This window comes from Melanotaenia boesemani, chromosome 4, assembly GCF_017639745.1.
Source record: "Melanotaenia boesemani isolate fMelBoe1 chromosome 4, fMelBoe1.pri, whole genome shotgun sequence".
Classification (NCBI taxonomy): Eukaryota; Metazoa; Chordata; class Actinopteri; order Atheriniformes; family Melanotaeniidae; genus Melanotaenia; species Melanotaenia boesemani.
Window position 1 is genome coordinate 31004520 of NC_055685.1, and position 20630 is coordinate 31025149.

General features: G+C 39.7%; 1 protein-coding gene across 5 annotated transcripts; it reads right to left on the reverse strand.

Annotated features, from left to right (window-relative positions):
- Positions 1-99: 99 nt before the first annotated feature.
- On the reverse strand, positions 100-20535 carry LOC121638997 (girdin-like). Of its 5 annotated transcripts, XM_041984138.1 has the most exons (30): positions 20097-20535; positions 19924-20015; positions 18664-18769; positions 16783-16852; positions 16290-16348; positions 16106-16189; positions 15880-16020; positions 15506-15690; positions 14816-14897; positions 13874-14032; positions 13618-13764; positions 12886-13030; positions 11483-11628; positions 10984-11371; positions 10689-10894; positions 10376-10570; positions 9843-9973; positions 9612-9753; positions 9373-9543; positions 8209-8370; positions 7769-8046; positions 7467-7610; positions 7175-7361; positions 6831-6976; positions 5099-5191; positions 4525-4724; positions 2856-2936; positions 2151-2363; positions 1928-1993; positions 100-1629 (listed from the first exon to the last, which is right to left on the reverse strand). In XM_041984138.1, the coding sequence occupies exons 1-30, from the start codon at positions 20157-20159 to the stop codon at positions 542-544; spliced, it is 5370 nt and encodes a 1789-aa protein (XP_041840072.1). In that variant the 5' UTR covers positions 20160-20535; the 3' UTR covers positions 100-541. The 5 variants fall into 5 exon arrangements, with proteins under 5 accessions (XP_041840072.1, XP_041840071.1, XP_041840070.1 ...); XM_041984137.1 differs by having other exon boundaries at positions 4555-4724; positions 10984-11628; XM_041984136.1 differs by having other exon boundaries at positions 10984-11628.
- Between the last annotated feature and the right edge of the window lie 95 nt (positions 20536-20630).

The window sequence follows — 20630 nt, forward strand, 5'->3', positions numbered from 1 at the left end:
TTTTACACGACACAAATTTATGGATTTTTTTAAATATATAAATAAACATAGTCAAAGCTATAAAAACAGATTAAAAAGAAAAAAGAGGAAAAGAAAGAAATTTAATAATCAGTTTGATAATAGGTTAAAGGTTATGTATTAGTAAAAAAAAAGGAACATGACTTCAAAACACCTTCACTGAACAAAATGGTTTGGCCGAGGTTCTTAAAGGATTGTCAGAGAGGCAAAATATAAGTAAACAGACTTGTCTGACAAACACCAATTAAATTGATGATGGAGAAAAAAATAAGTCTAGGTCTAATTTGTATAAAATAAGGACCAAGACGGAAACATAATACTCTGGATCTACTGCTTATATGTGTGTGTGTTTGTGTGTGTATTGACGACACATTTTAAATAACTGTGCACTCATTTAAATGAGAACAGTAAAAATGCCTTAAATTAAAATGATAAATGTTGTCTCGTGTTAATGTGTGGAAAAATGGCATTGCAAACACCTGCTTTGTTTGAATAACTTAATACATAGATATAACAGCTGCTTTCATGCAATTATGAGCAGCTGGCTCTTCCCTTCCAGCCCAGCTACATGCTCTGTGTTTTGACCCGGCTCCGTTTCAGAGCTGAGCACCGTTTGGGGTGTGTTTTCAGCCAATCCCTGGCTCTCAAATGGACAGTTTTGCACCAGAGAAGGATTAGGGCATAGAAAGGTCTGGTCCACATCAAGCACATCCAGACTAGTTCTCGTTGTAACCACAGAATCACTGAAGATTGTGTTTGAAAAGACAGAGTTAAAAGTGAACGAGGAGCCAAGAAAAGACTCCTGCACAGGAGATTTGTGGTGTTCTGCTACAACAACAGCAGCCGGATCTCTTGGAGGTTTAACAGGAGGAATGGGATCAGGCTTGCTGTTTTTAGCAGCTGGTTTTGTCTCTTGACTCTGACATGATATTTCTTCTGGATTATGGTTCTCTTCTATAATCTGCACATGCTCAGTTGTGACTATCCTCTTACAGTCGCTACTGACACTTGAACGTCGAGAAGAACCCTCTGCTGTAGAAATAACACTGCTGGCATGGGGGAGACTTTTAGGGGACTTGGTCCCTTTTAGTCGTCCCTCTTTCACCAGAGGTGTAGAGAAGCAGTTGAGGCAGCCAGACATTGAGGATGACTTGCCCTGAACGTATAGCACTGTAATTGGCGAACAAACAGATGCTCGAGTAGCTTCAGCTTTGGAAGTCATTCCATTGAGCTCTGAGTTATTTTTGCTTGTGCCTCCTAAATCTGATGAGCGACGTGCGACCTTGTTTCTCGACCCCCTTCGGATGGTTTTTGTACCTCTTGTGAGCCAGAAGTCCTGTGACAGCACAGGGTCTTTCTGTTTTTGTACAGATCTAGTATCTGCATTCTGACTGTCAAGAGTGGGCATGGTAAAGGCTTTCTCCCTTTGCTGGTGCAGCTTTTCATGCTGGGGTGTTGAAGCATCACTGGGTGGTTGGTAGGAGGTGGAGGAGTGGCGTGATGTGGGCCGCTGAACAGGACTGCTACCATTTGACCATGGCTCATTTTCCAGGCTTAGACTAAACTCACAACTGCTCTCACTTTGGGCTCGACTCTGGACTCCATTCAGCCCTGGAAAGAAACAATACTTTTATTTATTCATTAGTATTTTTAAAGAGCTATAATAAATTATGTTTAGAAAAAAAATCCTCTTTTATGAGAACATGTATCTGCCATCACAAGACAATATCCTTAATGGCCAACAGGGAGCAGCAGAGTCAAGTCTCAATACTAGTTGTTGTCCTCAGTGATAGAGATTACTATGAAACAAGGTCATGGTTGTGATTTGATGGGTTTAATCTAATTCCTGAGCTGGCTACACATCTGCATGCTGGCTGAATCCTCTACAAGAGTATCCAGAAGGTTTTACCATGATTCGGCAGCTCATCGTTGTCCTCACATCCAGATGGCATGGTGCTGTCATTTGGATCTTTGTCTGTTAGGCAAAAATGAGAATCACCTATTGAATAAAAAAAAATTGCTTCTAAAGAGAAAAGCACTTGAAAGTGTATTTCTAGTTCTCTAAGCCAAATTCTACCATGTAACTGTTGAGGATGATCTCAAACAAAACAGCAGTGACTGGATGGCTCTACCTGTTACCCACAGCCCAGAAACATCTGGGACAGCGTCACCAGTGGTGTGATGGTGAAGATGGAGGGTGGACAAGTTGGAGGTGGTATGGGATGAGGTCAGTGGGTCCTTCTGGCCATTTTCCACATCAGCCTGTGACCCCTCCAGCAGCTCTGAGCTGTCAGCCCACAGTGCTGCCTCAAACTGGGCTGAGGGGGAGGCTAAGCTGCTTAAGGCTACATTGTCGAAGGAAAGGGAGTGGTGAGTGAGGGAATGGGATGAACAGGTGAAATGGTCATGTGGTTTATGTTTTGTTTCCCCTTTAGCAAAGCCATGTGGGAAACACAGAACTTTTATCCTCTGTACATTCCCACCACTTACAGCTGGCTCCAAAGCTCATGCATCATCTATGTTTTTCTGCTATGCAGAATTTCTAATATAGCAAAAAAAAAAAAAAAGAAACAAAAAGGCATGTTTAAATCTGAAGTCTTGAAGGGAATAATGAGTACTGATGGTATGAAGGGTGATGAAATGTGGTTGATGGACACAGTCCTAATATGACCTGTAAATGTGGTAACAAATGCACATCATAAGTTGATGTTATGCTTGCAATATGGCATGTAATACTAAAACAAAAGGCATAGCAGCTACAAGAATTATTGTGTTAAAAGCCAAAGAAAAGGTGCCAGTTAAGATCAGAGCGGATGTCAAACTGTGGGCTTTCTTACACATGGACCGACGGAAGAGGGACTTGACTTTGGCTCTGTCCTTTAGCCTGTTCCTCAAACGGGGAAACTTTTTCAGAGAGGCTTTTTAACATCGAGTGAGACCACATGAGATGTAGACAGAGGTGATGGGAGGGAAAAGATGGATGCAACAAAGAGAGACAGTAGTGAGGTAGGAGAAGAAAAAGACAAGGGGAAGAAGGAATCCAAAGGTGATGGGAGGAGTGAATAAATAAAGGACAGGAGAAAAACACAGGGAAGACATACTGAGGATTGTTGAAGAAAGTTCCACCATCTCATGCATCAGGAAAAAATGACTATTTGGATGTGACATAAAATGTGTTTGATTTCTAAGTTTTGAGCCAACCCTCATTTTGTCATTTATAGTTTTAAGTCAGACTGTCTTACAAATGTTCAAAGTGGACTGGAAAATCAGTTTTCAAAGCATTCTAAAAATCTTCTTTTTTAGACAAAAAAGGTTGTGTTTTTTCTTTTTAACTTCTTTTCAGTTCAGTCCATCTACTGTTCAGCAGAGCCTCATTAAAATGGTCTCCATGGAAGAGTGGTTCTCAAGACGCACTTCTTAAGGATGGAAAAACAGGAATGAAAATCTATAAATCTATAGCAGCAGGTTTATGGAGTGATAGATCCTTCCCAAACTTCAGAGCTTGGGCTCATCATCACCGAATGGTAAAAAAAAAGGCAGCCAACACCCAAAGAAGAGCTTTGGATAATAATAAAAAAAAAAACAAAAAAACTGGAGATTTATTCCTGAGGAGGAATAGTGGCGAGGGTTTGGCTTGGTGGTTCAAATCCCAGTCCCCCAGTCATCTGTTGTGTCCTTGGGCAAGAAACTTTACCCTCCTTGCCTCCAGTGTTGGCATTGCTGGTATATGACTATGGCTGCATATGTCGCTTATCATCACCAAGTTTGAATGAGCAGTGAATGAATAACGGATCCAAATTTGAATGCTGTCAGCAATATAAATCTAAGCCATTCTTATTATGAAGATACAAAAGATGCTTGAGAGGTTTTTGGCTGTGAAAACTAATAACGAATATTGACTTATAAGTTCCTAAGGTTCACACCCTTTCTTGCTTTACATATTGTATTTATATTTATGCTCGCACATTTCAGTAAATACCTGACAATGCTACTAGCAAATGGTTGCACATATTTACCATTTTCCTTGGCAGTTTGGAGAAAAATAAAGGATGGCTCAAGACTTTTGTAAAGAACACAGAACCTTTTGTAGATAAGATACAAATTGAGTTTTCTGTTTCAGTCATGCACATTTTACGGAATGAGAAATATTTTTGTTTTGTTACCAAACTGATTAAAACATTTCGGTAATAGAAACATCCTGTGAAAGTTAAAAATGATGGACATCACAATCTAAACAAGCAAAACTGTAAAAAGCGCTCAGAGGAGTTTACATCACAATAAATTTATTAGATTTTCTTTTCCACCTCTGCTGAAAATACAGCTGTGGTGTTGGTAGATTTGGCAAATTTTGGGCAGATTGCTGCCTTTCAAATGCAACTTCAGACGATGCTAACACTGTTGATGATTCACCCATGCTTCTGTGGTCTTCATATGAACACCCTCCTGAATGATCTGTCTTCCCTGCCTCTGAAGATGATCTGGTGAGTTTCAGAAGGTCATACTCACTGCTGTTACGTTGGTGTGAGGCGGGATCACCTGCTGAAGTGGAGGCTGAGCCTCCAGAGCCATCTGAGCTGATGAAGGAGCTGTTGTCATGAGAGGAGAGTTGAACCTCAGAAACACCCAAGTGTGCAGGCTCAGGCCCATTTTCACGGCTGCCAGACTTTATCAGCTTCTTTAGCTTCAGAGTTATCCAGCTACCACGTCTGTGAGCAACCAAGTGACAAACAACACAGATATAAGACATATGAGGAAGTAGGCTGGACATACACTGGCAACTGAGATCAGATTGATCAAACATGTAGGGCTTGAAATATTAGAGAAAAGCTTCTATTCTTAGTATATCCATATTAATGACAGAGAACTGCAGATAACAGATGTCTACATGTTCCTTGTTGTGACAGACTTATTAAAAATTATTTTCTACTTGTCAACCTGCAGCTTTACAGCTCTGGCTTACTTTCTTTAGCTAGATTCAGATTTTATTCAACATCCCATCCAGTAAACACGTAACACGTGGAAATTGCTGCATATTAAAAAAACAGAAAAAGGCCATGTGTCACTTTTACAGGCTACTTACTTGCGAGGAGGTGTGGGCTCATAAAACCTATACTGGTCCATTATCTTTTCCTCCAGCTTCTCCTTCTGCCTTCTCAAATCATTAAGTTTATCACTAAACAGAGAGACAAAGAAAAGATGGCGACATCATGATTAACATTGTGGACCTATTTTTAAGTACTGTGGCATTTTTGGTGTCTTAATTAGTTTAAATCTAATGGTAATTGTGAATATGTTACCTCATTAAGTCTTGAATGTTTGGGCAAATATGGTCCATTTAAGTTTTTGGGTAACATAAAATATTAATGTGTTTTAAACTGTGACTGATGCATTCCAGCAAAAAAAAAAAAAAAAAAGAAAAAAAAAAAAAAAGAAGCTTTTTTTCAGCCTATTTTTATTGGATATTTATCATAGAACCTCTGCAAAATTTTATGGTTGTAATAAAATAGACTTAAATCACATTAACATTCCCATATTCACCCAACAATAAAACACAGATTTTTTGCAGCTTCAACAGCTCCTATTTTCATTGTGCACTAATCAGAATGCAGAAGGCTCTTCATGTGGGATGTGTTCCCACTAGTCAAGTGTACAGGATGCTGAGAGAAAGCTGCAGAGGTTGAACTTTTGTTTTGCCAACTTCACCCTGACGAAGGCAGATTAGACTGCAGGCTTATCTTTATTGACAACTAGTTTTTGCTTTGACATCAGTTTGATATTTTTTGGACACATCTGCACTAAAAGACTGGAAAAACACATACAGGCCTGTAGAAGAGAGTGTGAAGCAGCAGATGTTACTATCTTGCACATTGATCCCCTGGAAAATTATTCATTCACATATGGGCTCATTCATCTATTATGGGAGAATATTATTAGGCAGCTAGCAAAATAAACCCCACACAGATTCACCCTGAATAATTAAGGCATTTGCATTCTCACAATTATCTCTTGCAGGTCATTTTTGGAAAATTTCAGATCTGTGATGCATTCAAGAAAGCTGCAAAGTCAAGCTGCAACACCATTATATTTTAGGCACTCAATATGTTACTTTCTAAAAATATCTTGCATGAACTAACACAATGTTATCTCAAAACAGACTAACAGAGTCAAGATTCAACAAATAAATAGCCTTGTATGCAGGTTTTTATTACAGTTCATCGGTGCAGTGAAGGAATTCTCTGCTCATAGAACTTCATAAATTGTTCCTCTAATATTTTTTAAATAATGATATATTTTGTTTTTAAATCTAATTCATTTCTACAAAATGACATGTCTCCACATGCTGCAAGACACTGCAACTCTTCTCTGGTTGCAAGACATCTCCACATTGCACCAATATGCATATATCTGCACCAATCTGATGAGTTTGTTAACATGTTTGTCCCAAAACACTCAAACCCATAGAAGGACTTTCAACAAATCACAAAGTATTCAATAGAAAAAACTCTTTCCTAGCAAAGCACAAGTTCCTAAACTTTCAGAACATGATTCAATTAAAAACAATCTGCTTAACAAATTAAGGTACTACATGGTCCCCATTGATGGAATTCATGACATGTAATATAATATTTGTGTGAATAAGAAACAGACTTTAAATCATTTTGTAGAATCTGGATAAGATTAAAAGGTCTACATAATCGTAGAAAATTTACCATTTACCCCCAAAAAACAAGATCTTCATGTGACAGTTAGCAGGCATGGTAAAATGACAGAGAGGAAAATATTAAACTTGACATTTTCTTTGTGCTGCTTACATATACTGTCGCTCTTCAACATGAAACAAATCCTTGCTCTCCATATTCTGCTCCAACAAACTGCGGTTCTGTAGCATTAAAGTCTCAATCTGGCTGATCAGGTGACGATTTTCTTCCTCAAGGTTTCCTTTTAGCTGGCTCAGCAACTAAGAATTGCACGGACAAGTAAACACATTTACTTCTGTGCAAACATCTCTCAAAACATTTACTGACTCAAAATTATGAAACCAAAAATGTTGCAAAGAATAATATGTTTAGTTAACTGAATCTATGTAGACATTATAAGGTAAATAACAAAGATAGTTAAAGTATTATATAATATCACTTCAGCGTCATGGTCATACCTCACACTGGTTGGTGAGTTTTGTGGAGGTGATGTCCAACTGCTGGAACTCCTTTTTGAGTTTGGAGAAGTCTGCCTCCAGCCAGGTGTGCTCCAGTTTGGCCTCGTTCAGCTGGCTCTTGAGCTGTTTGTGATCAGCTGTCAGCGCCTCATTGTCATTAAGAAGCTGACGGTATATCCGGTTGAGCCTTAACAAAGATGGAGTGTAATATGAATGCTTGTGTTTAAGCTTGAACCCATGCACAGTCTGGTTAAAAACTGACATGCGTATATCTATGCTTGTACTTTCTCACCAGTCCTTCTCATCACGGAGCTTGCAACATTCAGCAGCTGTTGCTTGGTGCTGCTCTTTCTCCAGAGTAATCCTCATTTTCTCCTCTTTTAGGACTTTTTCTTGGTCCTCTAACTTGGTTTGCTGCTGTAGCAAGTTGTTGTACCTAAACACCATGTGAAGGACATGAAGAGATTTTGCATCACATTAAGTGACTGGGTCTGGAGTGGGAATTTAAATACACCTTTAAACATCTTACATATAATTCCTTGCATTTCCTAAGTCTTCCTGTACTGAGAGACCGTTTCCCTCCCTCTCACCCACCTGTCCTGCAGGGTGCGATGCTCCAGTTCCAGTGTACGGTGGACATTTTTCACACAAGCATGTTTGCCCATCAGAGTTTCATATTCCATGGCTTGCCGCTCATGCAGAACTGCCAGCCGCTCATGGTCTCGTAACAGCTGCTCATGTGCACCACGCAGCTCTTCACGTTCACGTATGACGCAATCACGCTCATTTTCCATCCCAGACTGCTGCTGCTGCAGCTGGGCATTCTGGGCCATGAGGGAGACGCTCTGTGAATTCAGTGTAGACTTTTCCACCTGGAGAAGAAGGTTGAAAGGTTAAAAGGTTAAAAGGTTGAAGGTTAATGTTAAAGCATAGATGGCTGGTAAGTGCTGTTGACCAGACTGAGGATTACTGGAGTGATATAGGAGCTGTTACGTAAAGTATATTATAGAGAATCGTGTATATTGTAATGTCACCTGCAGGCCAGCATTGTGTGTCTGCAGGGCTGTGTTGTTCTCTTGCAGTGAGGCTGCCTGCCTCTGCAAGGCGAGGATTTGAGCCTGCTGGCTGTCAGACTGACTATCAAGCTGTCTTAGTTGGGCCTGCATAGCTTGCCGTTCAGCCTCCAGTGTCGCATTCTGCAGAAATGAGGAGAGGAGAACAGATTAATATAATTAAAAGCAAGACGTAAACAGCAGTCCAAATCCAAAGGATAATACCCGTAATTCTAATTATAAAAAGATTATTGTAATTATCGTTTCAATTCAAGAGGTTAGAAGAGTCCAAATCATAACTACAATGACAACATCAGAGGTTTGATGAAAGATTTGAAAAAAATTATAGTCAATAAAAAAATAATGATGCAAGAGCCACTTTCCCCAGAAATAAACCAGGCTTGGCTACAGATTACTTATTAAGATATCAGTTACATAGACATAAATTGAAATTTGATTAAATAAATAAATGAAATGAAGAAAAAATAAATCCCATCTTTGTTGCAAATGGGATCTCTTAAGTTTTATTTTCGCTGATGTCCTCTGATGATTGCCAGGCTATCGTCAAACTGATTTTAAAGCAGCGGCAGATCCCTCAAATCCATTTTAGGGTCTAGGAACAGCTTTAGTTTGCAGTGCAAATATGGGATCACTGTTTACCGACTATCACCATTCTGCATGTAGATGTACATTTCTATTAGGGGTTTTGAATTTAATCATTTCTACAATGCTCCAAGACACGGACATCGACAATTCTGCATCGATGCAGCAACAAAACATAATCGATTATAATAATGTAATTTATATATTATGCTGTCATAAAAGAGAACATGAAAAACATCTTCTTAAATTCCGTATTCTTTCTAAACTGACTATGGAAAGACTGAAGGGACAAAACACACTGCTTCACTGCAAGAAATCTCAACACTAGAGGGCTGCTTAACCAGAGCATCACATGTTTCTTGATTTTCCAGCATTGTAGTTATTGTTACAGTTCTTGTTTTTACTGCCCTCTACAACTAGCTTAAATGCAATCTGTGCTCTACTTTCATTTCAGTATGAAAAGAAAATTCTTGTGTGTAAAGGAACTAAAAATTAAATTAATACTACAGGGTGCGCTTTAACAGTCAACAAAAGCAAACTCACGTTTCTCTCGACTTCAATGAGATGGTCTTTCAGCCTCAGCAGTTCCTTTGTAGCCTCCTGGCTTTCACGCAACCATTCAGTCATGGCCTTCCCAGTCTCTGACGGAGGGCTGGAGCTTGACGTTGTCCACTCCTCGTGCCTCTGTTTCAAGGCCTCATAGCTCAGCTTCACCTGTGTAATAGCGAGGGGTATAAAACTTGTACCTTGAGAAATGAACTGAATTTTATGACATGACTTACAGTCTTAAGCTCCTGGCGCAGCTGCTCGTTCAGGGAGGATGATTCCTGCAGACGAGCCTCCAGAGCGGCCATCTTGTCTGCTTTGATTTCTAAAGACTTTTTAAGAGATGACTCCAACTCTGATTCCAGCATCTTAAACCTGCTGTTTAGATAAAAAAAAAAGGGGTTTGACTATGTACAACTTATTTATTTTCACATGAAGATATATAAATCCAAGCAGTATGCATGTACCTGTAATCTGGGATTTCTTGCTCAGCCTGCTGTGTGCTCTCCTGGTTCAATACTTTCATCTCCAACTCATGGGTCAGCCTCTCCAGCTCATTGTCTCTCTGCTGGGTCTTCAGCTTCTCACTCACCAGCTCCTGAAATGAACAGTACATCCTGATTACACTAAATAGGTCATTACTAGCAACACTGCTTAAGCATTAAGTGACTAAATGGCAGATTAGGAAGGTTTATCAAGTCTAAGAGAAAGGAGATTCTACGCATTTCGTTTTAAAAAAATTAAGCCCAGTCTACAATACTTGTATCTATTCTACAGTGCTACTTAACTGTATTTTAAAACTCTATTAATAATGTTAATATAAAACTAAATTATAGTCTGTAATGCACCATAAAAATCTATTCCAAACATCTTAGATTATCAACTCTTACATTAATACTGAGCAGCAGGCTTGTTTGATTGTTTGAGAATCAGTTATAATTGAAATTTCATATTGGTAAGACAGGGGTGCAGACAAATGATATATTTAGTCAGTTCTCACCTCCCTGAGGGTTGCAAGGGTCTTCTGGTCGATAGCAGCTTGCTTGGTCAGTTCTCTGTTATCTCTCTCCAGGTTTTTGACCCTCTCAGCAGTTTCCCTTAACCCCTCCACCTCCTTCACTAGATAACGCATCTCTTTTTCCAAGCTAGCCATACAGACATGACTACTGTCTAAGTTGGCCTCCTGAATCTCAGCCTGGAGAAGATAAAGATACAGCAGAACAGTTTAACCACAGCAGACTGAAGACTTTTAAATAGATATCCAGTCTTCAATTAGCAACAAATCTTTTATCTGTGGAAACAAGGAGTCCCACCTGCTGCCGGAGGCGTCGGTTTTCTTTCTCAAGTTGCCTCTTGTCTCTCTCCAGAACGGTAGCTTCCTGCTCCAGGTCCCGCTTCTCTGTTTCTAGTTGCTCCAGGCGTCTTGCAGTCATTCTAAGTTCCTCTAAAGAGGCCTGCAGAGTCTGGTTCTCTGCCTCCAACTCCTGAACTTCTGCTTCTAAACGCTGAACTTTTCGGTCTCAAAGGTAGGAAGGAGGGCAAAATAGGTAAACAATTTAGTTATAATTTTAAGAGTATACATTTAATAAATAAGTCAACAGAACCTACCAGTGTTGTCAAGGGAAGCCTGTAGCTGCTGATTGGCTGTGTCCAGAGCCCTGCACTTGGCCTCCAGTCGCTGTGTGTGCTTGCTGGCATAGGAGGAATGTGCTGGCAGACCTGAGAGGATGCTCTCATGGCAAGGACCGTTTCTCTTTGAGCCAGGAGAGTGATCACGCAATCCAACAACACAATGGAGCCTATTGTGATTATTTTCTAAGTCTTTCAGATCCGAAATTATTTCTTTGAAATGTTCTCCACTGGCTCGATCCTCGAGTTGTCCTTTCTCCTTCACACGAAGGTCTACATTATCTGTAAGAAAGATTTCACTATGGACTCCCTCCAGCTCTTCTGTATGGAGTTTCTGATGGTAGTTCGAATCTCCATTCAGGATTTGCTGTGTTAGTGTGCCGAAGGAGGGTGCATCAGAGTGTTTTTCTAGAACTGAGCTGGAGGTTTGTAACACTGAGGATTCTTCTGTTGAAGTAAAGTTGTGGTTGCTACATACCATGTGGTGTTTAACGTTTGCACAGTTGTTGTGAACAGAAGCTCTGAGCTCCTCTACGGTCTTCAGGAGACTTTGGTTCTCCTTTTCCAGCTTCAGCATATGACTACGTGTCTTCTCACTGACCTCCTCACTCAGAGTCTGCTGCCCTACAAACAACCACACAACATCAGTCAACTTTTCCTGCAAGGAAGTTAAAAAAAACTGAGAAACAGAATTCAAGATGAGCTGTAGATGCAAACATTGATCTTATTTTATGTTTTAAAGTGACTAAGAGTGATTATGAATCAAAATTGGATCAGTTAGGCTTGTAAATTAGGAACAGAAAACTGTTTGATTAAAAGGTGCCACAACAACTACCTCTTCTTGCTGAAACTGAGAATAAATCTTGCAAATTTGGGTGAATGTCGATCTGCTTTGGGTAAAAGCAATAGGAATATTATAGAAAATTTCAAATGAATTATTTTAGTTTTTCTAATAACCAATAAATAGAAAACTTAAGTCAATTAAGCAATAAGTTTAAAAAAAATGTTTTGGAGAAGCAAAACAATAAGAAAAGCCAGCCTTCCCCAATTAGTCAGCTACATGCAAACTAGAGGTAAAGGACATAAAAAGGCACAATTACGTCTATTTTTCATCACAATCTTTCCAAATGAATATAATTTTACATTCTTGTTATTTTTATACCAAATCAGAAAATAAAACATAACCAAAGCAACAGAATACATTAAATCTTTCAATAAGAATAAATTAGCTTAAAATTATTAATTCATTATAATACTCATTATATACATTATAAACATAATTATTATGCTCAACCAATCCTAAATAAAAAAAAGTGTCAATTGCCTCAAGTTATTTCCCCTGTACCAGTGTTACCTGTAATGAAAGTCAGTATTAACTGTGAAGGTAAATAATAGCTTTAAATTTTAAACTGATTAAAATTTCCTGGTTCAGAGTACAACTTAACTGTTTAAAGAAAATTAAACAAAAAAAGAATTATATAACAAATTTTAACATTTGGTGCATTATAAATCAAATTAAAACATCAGGTTCTGAAATGAATCGTCTAAATCTGGGATGCCAGACTCCGGTCTTTGAGGATCGCTAGCTGTAGGCTTTGGATGCTTCACAACTTAGGTGAAGTTCTGCACGTTGAACTATTAATTTCAGCCAGGTGTGCTGAAGGAGGGACACATCTAAAACCTGCAGGACAGTGGCCCTTAAGGACTGGAGTTTGACACCACTGGTCTAAATGCATAGATTTAAAAAAACTGCTGCATGAATGTGATCTTTTTGTTACATGCAGTCTAAATAAATAACAGATAGGTAGAGTCATGTAGACATCAGGAAACACATATCCTTCACTACTTTCCCTGTTAACACCCTCTCGCACCAGCTCTAACCTTGGGAGTTTTCTGAAGTTTTGGAGAGTTGCTCCAGCTCCCAGCCTAGGAGCTGCGATTCCTCCATGCTCCTTCTTTGTGCCACACACAAAGCCAGGTTCTCTTCCTGCAATTCCTTGATGCGCATCCGATCTGCCTCCTTCTCCTGAAACCAAAAACAAGTCTTAGTCGTACCAGAAGACAGCCTGTTGTAAGGACTACCTGAGCTTTGAGCTCAGATCTAAAATCAGCCCTATCACTTGGTGCAACACTTAAATTTTGAAGGGATAAGCTTCGGCTGTTTTGACAGGATCAAAGATTAATGCTAACAACCTGGTTTAAGGGCTAGTTGACTCCATGACACTCAGAAGAAAAGAAGCACCTCACCTCTTTGAGAGGTAGGGTGGAGTAGTGAAACTGGGAATGTGTGAGGGACTTTTAGAGGTGTAGTATTGGATTCTAAATGTTTGTTGTTTGTTTTTGTTTTTTTAATAGTGTGACCAGTGACCCTTTGTTTTTCATTTCTGTTAGAGACTTAACAAAAAGCATGACAAGAAGTAAAAAAGAACAAAAGAGAGTGCATCCTCTACCACGGCCAATTATAAGGCAAGGTTAACAGAAGTCTCCACCAGGTTTTATGAAAACCATCCTGTAATCTTGCTTTCAAACAAACATAATAACAACACTCACATACCTCTGCTCAGCCTGTGCAGAGGAGCTAAGAAGGCTTCTCTTTGTGTGCAAATGTCTGACCTGCTCCATGTCATGGACCTGGGCATTCAACAGTAGATTCTGCTTTTCTAGCTGGTGGATCTTATCGGTGCGCGTCCTCCAACCTTCCAGCTGATCTTCCAGTACTTCTTTGGTTTCTTGGAGTACCCTGTTATCTTCCTTTAGATCCTGAAGCAGAAAACCAGATGAATAGTTAATTCTAACTGCTTACTTATCAAATTAATTTTCTCTGTACCACTTTCAAATTAAATACACAAAGTTTTTATGCTGCTTCAACCTCCACTTTGGCCTTGTAGAACTCCATCTTATGCAGCTGCTCCCTGTAACGTCCAACTTCACTCTCCAGCTTGTCCGCCTTGATGGCTCTCTCTCTAAGGGCATCCAGCTCGTCACGGTAGGTCCGAGCAGCGCGTGCATCCACAAGCAGCTGGGAGTTCTGATGAGGGTTCACACAGAGATCCAGTTTATGGCAAAGGTTTAAAGTAAATGCACCTCTTTTGTCTTTACAGTGAGAAACTCCCCCCACTAAATGAGAGAACAATAGTGTTTGTTGTCATGCAGCATAATCAGTTTGAAATATGAAAAACTGTAATAATTGACATTTGTTTATGGAAAAATTACAAAATCTATTCTAAGAATAAAAAAAAATATTTGCAGTTTTTTAAGGCTATAGATTTGTTTTAATAACATACTTCAATGTTCAGTTTGACAGCTCTTATAAATCTTGCTTTGAGGTGCAGCAAGCTGATTTTGGAGAAAGTTTGGATTGAAACCCTGATATGTAATTGGACAAATAAGTTAGCTTCCATTTCATACAGAATTAAATTTACCTTAATGTAGCCATGGATCTGTTGCATGTGCTATATATGATCACAGCTGTCACCATAGAGTGTATAAAAAGATAAATGAGAGATTAACTCAGTACAGAAAAGCCTTAAAGTCTAATATCACTGATGGCCACCAAAACATCAGTGGCTCTACCAGACTCCCTGTAAGAATGAATGTTAATAAAGTTTTACTGCTTTTAATTAGTTGTTCTGACAAATCTAAAGTGCTGTAGTTTTATCTCTGAATATTGACAGCCTTGATATGTGCTGTTGTTAAGCACCGTAGTGAATCTAAGTAACAAAATTAATCCGTATGGGCTCCAGAAAGCTCATGAGGTTAATGATTGTCATCATCACAGGATGCCATGATTTACTCTCTGCTGACTTTATACCTCCTGCTGGATCCTCTTCAGCTCTGCCTCCACGTTCTCCAGCTCATGTCTGCAGTCGAGCACCTGTTCACTCTTCTCCTCTCTGTGGTCATTTGTGTAGTGGAGATTAGCATAAAAAAATGTAAAAGATAATGAGACCCTCATTAGTGCTACACTATTCACAGAGCTGATTCTTATGTCATGACAAAGTGATGACTTTATGTGACAGCATACATGTTCAGAGGCAGCAGGATGTAAACCTGAGCATCCCAACAAGAGAGGATAATACAGCAGAGATGAATGGATGGATCAGGGACCATGATTGGATCAGGGTTAGTCTGTATGTGTGTATGTGCCTGTGTGTGTATGGTTATCTGCTGAAATGCACATCAAATGTGGGTCAGTGGTAGTGCACAGCCATAGAACCTGCCAAGCAGGCAGCAATGTGGGCCAAACTCCGCAGGGCTTCTCTTATCCTGCACTATCACTCTCACCACCTCTTATTCTCTCTGTTTGCAGCTCCAGGGAGGAAGAAACTAACCAAAACTTAAGCAAAATCCCCAAAAACATTGTGAATTTATGCTCTATGAATATGTTGCTATGATTTAATGGCTGAAAAAAAAGAAGTACTGAGAACTAGTAAATTCTTATGGCCAATTTCTGTCAATAAACCAAACGTATTCTTTATTTCTCAGTTTATGAGTTACTTACAGTTCTTGTCTGAGTCGTCTGATCTTTGCCTTGGAGTCGGCTAGTTCCACCACCAGGTGTTGCTGGGTTCCCGCTGCCCCCGGCTGCTGCTGCGTGCTGGGAGAGAAGCTGGCGGACTGCGGGTTGGAGGGACTACTGAGAAAGCTAACAGCGCCTTCTTTTTCCTGCATGAGCTCCGTTATAGTCTGCACGGATAGAGGGAGAAGACTGCAGCAGGTTGGAGTGCATATATTGTGCTTTCTCTGCTTTTTAAAAACTGTGACCTTTGTTTAAAACAATTTGTTTTTAGACAATTCTCATGTACACTTTTTACCCCAAATACAACAGATTGCAGAAAACATGTGATCATTACTATATTTCACTTGCCACTGTACCTCCAGATGTGTGTCTCTCTGCTCCAGCAGGTATCTGAGATGAGTTGCCATGTGCCTCATTGCTGCCTCCATCTCCTCTGGGTGCATATCACTGGACTCCAGCCACTGCAGATCCAGCACATTGTCCTGACTGTGGGTCAGCTTTTAAAGACAGAAAAAGAAAGCCAAAGATTCACAACAATGCTGCGGCCTCCAAAGACATATTATAAAACTGAAAATCGGATACCTCTTGAATATGTGCTGCTATCGCAGCCTTTGTGTCAAAATCAAGGGTCTGGATCCTTTCAATGTACTCCTCCTTTTTCTCACACTACAGATACGTAAAAAATAAACACAAATTTGAAAAAAAAAAAAAAAAAAACTTTCATATTTGAAATGTTAGTGCACTGACATCAAATGCCAGATTTTACCTGAACTGCACATCCCAACAGTAACAGCAAAAGTTTCTTCATTTCGTCCAGACTTTGCTCTAAAAGAAGCAGAAAAAAGTTAATTGCATGAAGTTTATCCTCTCAGACTGAAGTATGGAGGATTGCTGGCATGAATTTCAGCTATACAGACTTCTGGCTGGTGAATTTGGGTCACCACTTGCCAAAGCCTTGCCATCACAAGCCAGTGCAGTTATCAGATTGATAATGTGTAATTGAATTAAAATGGTATCAGTAAGAACTTAAACATTCTGTCTGAAAGGAAATACTGGCACTCTTAAGGTCTGAAAAGCACTGAAGTTCTCCAGTATCTCATAAATGACACCAAGTCTGTGTCACAAATCTCTTAATATTCGTGGAAAATCAAACAGTGCATGTTAAGCTTCTGCAAGATTTTCAGCCATTTGCTAACTACCCAGCTCCAAAAGAGGGACGAGCTGAAGAATAATGCTGTAAGCTGCTTTAAAAAGCATACCACTGTAAGGAGTTCCGCCAAGAAGCAGCACGTCTGGCAAAGGAATCATGATTAATTGTCTCAGATTGTCCTGCAGAGAAGAGAAACACAAGCGGAGATGGGCAGTGAAAAACAAGATAAGCACATTTTGGTTAAAGTGAAACAAGAACTGAATAAAAGACTTCTTGAAGTTTTGCCAAAGTGTTTCAAAGGATGTGGATGTATGTATGTACAACACATAGCACTCTGCTAGACAAATGTATAGGAGCTCAGCCAACAAATGGGTGAGGATTGTGAATGGGTAGATGACGAAGCCAGTTTCCTTGGTGCAGTGCTGAAATTCTCCAACACTGTTTTGTGCAACCTTGTTTCAGACGATAGGTGGCGTAGATGTGTGCACGGCATGTATAAGTTCTTGTTAGTTTGTGCTGAAACCCTTTAAGGACAATTTAACTGATACCAAAGCTCTTGTTTCTGCTTAATAGCAGTCTATAATATAAAGCCATTTGATTTAACTGTTGATCTAGTGGAGAGACAGAATATAGACTAAAATGTGCATACATTTAACACATGATAAGACACATCTTATCAACTTATTGCTATAAAAGCTTTGCAGATATTTATGGTCTCCAGAAAATGAAACATACAGAATTCTTTTTTACAAAATAATTTGCATGTTAGCTTTGCCACAGTGAGTTTGTTCCCATCATTTAGCATAGTGTTAGTTCTATCAGGTAACTCAAGCCACACCCAGCTCCTTATATCAGCTGATCTAAATACATGATTGATCAGCTATTTCCATTCTATGAATCCATCCATCCATTGTTTATACCTACATATAGGTGTACCAAATGCAGGATCACAGGATCCTGGATCTCCATTTATAAACTGTACTAGTCTCCTTAAGCTGTTTTATAGTCACACTGTGCTCTTGAGCCTCCATTTCAGGTTGAGTTTTACTTTTCCCCCTGCCTAGGGAGTTATATGATTGAATGTGGAAATGCAAATAGGTGCCACACTAGAGCCATGCCAACAAATATAAACTACTTCAACTGCAGAGGATTACACAACTGTATTTAAGGTGAAACCTCTCATGACTGAACCAAAATTTAGCTGGAAGTTACACTTAGCTTTGTTTTTCAACATAGGAGCAGACAAGTCTTTCAACTAACCTAAGAGCATAAAAATAACCCAAAAAAAACAGACTGCAGCATCGTTTTCTAAAGCTGCCCTAGATGTGCAGTGCTTGATGATTAATCATTGTGAGGCTGATAAAAACATGAAGAGACCTCAAAGATGTCTCAAAATTTTATGGCCAAAATTACTTACTACAGCAAAAAAAAAAACAAAACAAAAAAAAAAAACAAACAAAAAAAAAACAACAACAACAACAAAAAAAACTTGTGATATCTCTGATATCTGTTGATCTGTGGAAATAGTATTATTAAAAAGCTAATTTTTTTGAGTGTGCTCATCTACAGCATTGACTTTTGCTGTCCTCAGTGAAGTTACTTCTCTTATGAATTTGAAAGGTCTAAAATCTCATCTCAAATCGTACTTAATTACTCCAACAGAGCCAGACAATCCAAGATTTGAGCATCATTGGCATCCGCTCATGAGTCTTGTGATTTAGTGTGTCACTGTAAAGCTCTGAGTGCAGCTTTGCTCTAACCTCTCTGCTGTGCTGATTACACAGATGTTAACATGACTGATATTTAGGCCACACATCTTAAGAAGGACAACACGATCCGCTGGGACATGTATTGCCTAAATGAATGAGTGTGTGCATGAAACAAAGTTGTAGAAATAAATTAAATTAAATCAGATTTAGGGAGACTTAAAGCTTTGAATATGAAGCACATATATGGCTTGTGTAACATTAGGATAAGAAATCAGACTCACCAGATAATATGTCCTGATTTGTTGAACAAGAAAGTTCAGGTTCTGGATGCTTTGACTTGGATCCCTGCAGACTTTGTGTGCACCCTGAGGTGCAGCTGAGGGGTTTCTGAAGATGATAAACAACAAAAAGACATTTCACCTATTATAAATATGCTGTTCCCAAACAGAGAAATACTTGTCACTGGAAACATGTATGAGGACCCCATTCATTCCTAACTTTAGCCTGAGTGACATCATTCCAGTAAGCTTCCAAACTGGAGTTTTTTTTTAATGAAATGGGAATGGCATTACAATTTTCAGCCAAAAGCAATGCCTGTTCGTGGGCTCATGGGCAGTTAGACTTAGAAGTAAAACGGACCAATTTTGTTTATTTTGACTTAAACAGACATCTGTGATGCTCCATGCAGCTTGTCCTGTCTCTGGACTCTGGCTTCCTCCCATCTGTTTCCCACTGGCACTAAACACCAGGCCCTAATCCTGGAGGGTCTCCCAATCCAGAAGATTATCCCGCCTCTTCCCCTCCCTTTAGCACTGCATTGTTTTGCATTTGGAGTTGTGACCACGGGGGATAAGTGGGATAAATGGACATTGCAAACTTGGGGTGGCCACACAGAATCATCAACAAGTGCACAAATTTCTCCTCTTCCTTTGCAACTTCCCACATTCTGCTGTTAATGTCTGAAGGGTAAACACATGAGCACCATCAGTTAGTGTTTGTTATGTGTGTGTGTGTGTGTGTGTGGGGGGGGGGGGGGGGGGGGGGGGGGGGTCCTCTGAACATAAGGCAAGCAAATCATAATCTCTTAAGTAGCATCCTGACAGTGTCTATGATGTCCCTCATGTTTTATTTTGGCAGATCTTATTTGTCTTTCGGCCTTGTCGGTGAACATATAACTTACTGTATATGTTAATTCTAACATTTTCTGAAAAACCCCAACCTGTAAGTAATGAGGAAGTTACAGTTAAACTTGGCTGCTTACGACAAAGATCCCCTTTATTACTGCAGAGCGACAATGCCGGTACTGTTGTGGCCTGGATGAGATACTGTTTTAGAGATGGTATGGGAGAAGTTACTTCCAACTCAAAAAACATTTAATGTCAATGTACTCCAATGACAACTGATGCCCATTTAAATTTTACTTTTCATCATAACTTAAAGGCAGAGACCTTAAAACACAGGCTATTTATTCAAATATGCAGCTGAATGAGAGATGTGACAAGTGAAGACTGCAAGACCCAAACAGGCACGAGGTGACTTACATTTGAGTCATTATGTCGTTCAGTAAGACTCCATCCACCAGTTCTGAAAAGTCCAAGTGCGTTCTCCCATCACTTGGCACAAATGTCTTTACCTAAATAAAGAAGATATTGGATGTATTGGATATTGATTCTCAATCTCTGTGCAGAAAGAGCTATGAGAATTCATTACTTACCCAAGTGACAAGTGGGCTCAGCATGAACTGATCCAGACAGGGCAGAAAAACTCCACTTTCCATCGTCACTAAGGTTGAGATTTATCTCAACTGAAGATCCGAGCTGTTTCAATCAAGAAAATATTGAAAGCCACGTTTTTTTTTTTGTTTTTTTTTAGTGAAGTGGTCCAGCCGGGTAGGAGTGCACCATTCAGGTCGCTCTATCCATCTCATTCAGCCAAGTTGAGAATTTCTTCCTGACATTGCGGACTGTCGACCTTTTCATTCACAAACTCACGAACTGTGGCAGTTTAACGTCAACGTTCAAGCTTTTGATTCCGCAGCACCACGCGCACACCCTGACAAACACAGACAGACACACACACACACGCACGCACCCTCCCTGGTGCTTTGCTGCAAAGGCTTCTGCCGTCAATCGTCTCAAACCCCTCCTCCTCCTCCTCTTCCTCCCCCCAGCCTCCAGGCTCGTCCCACACAGAAAGAGTTAGCGCTGATGTATTCCAGGTATTAAAACGTGGGATAACAAAATAAACA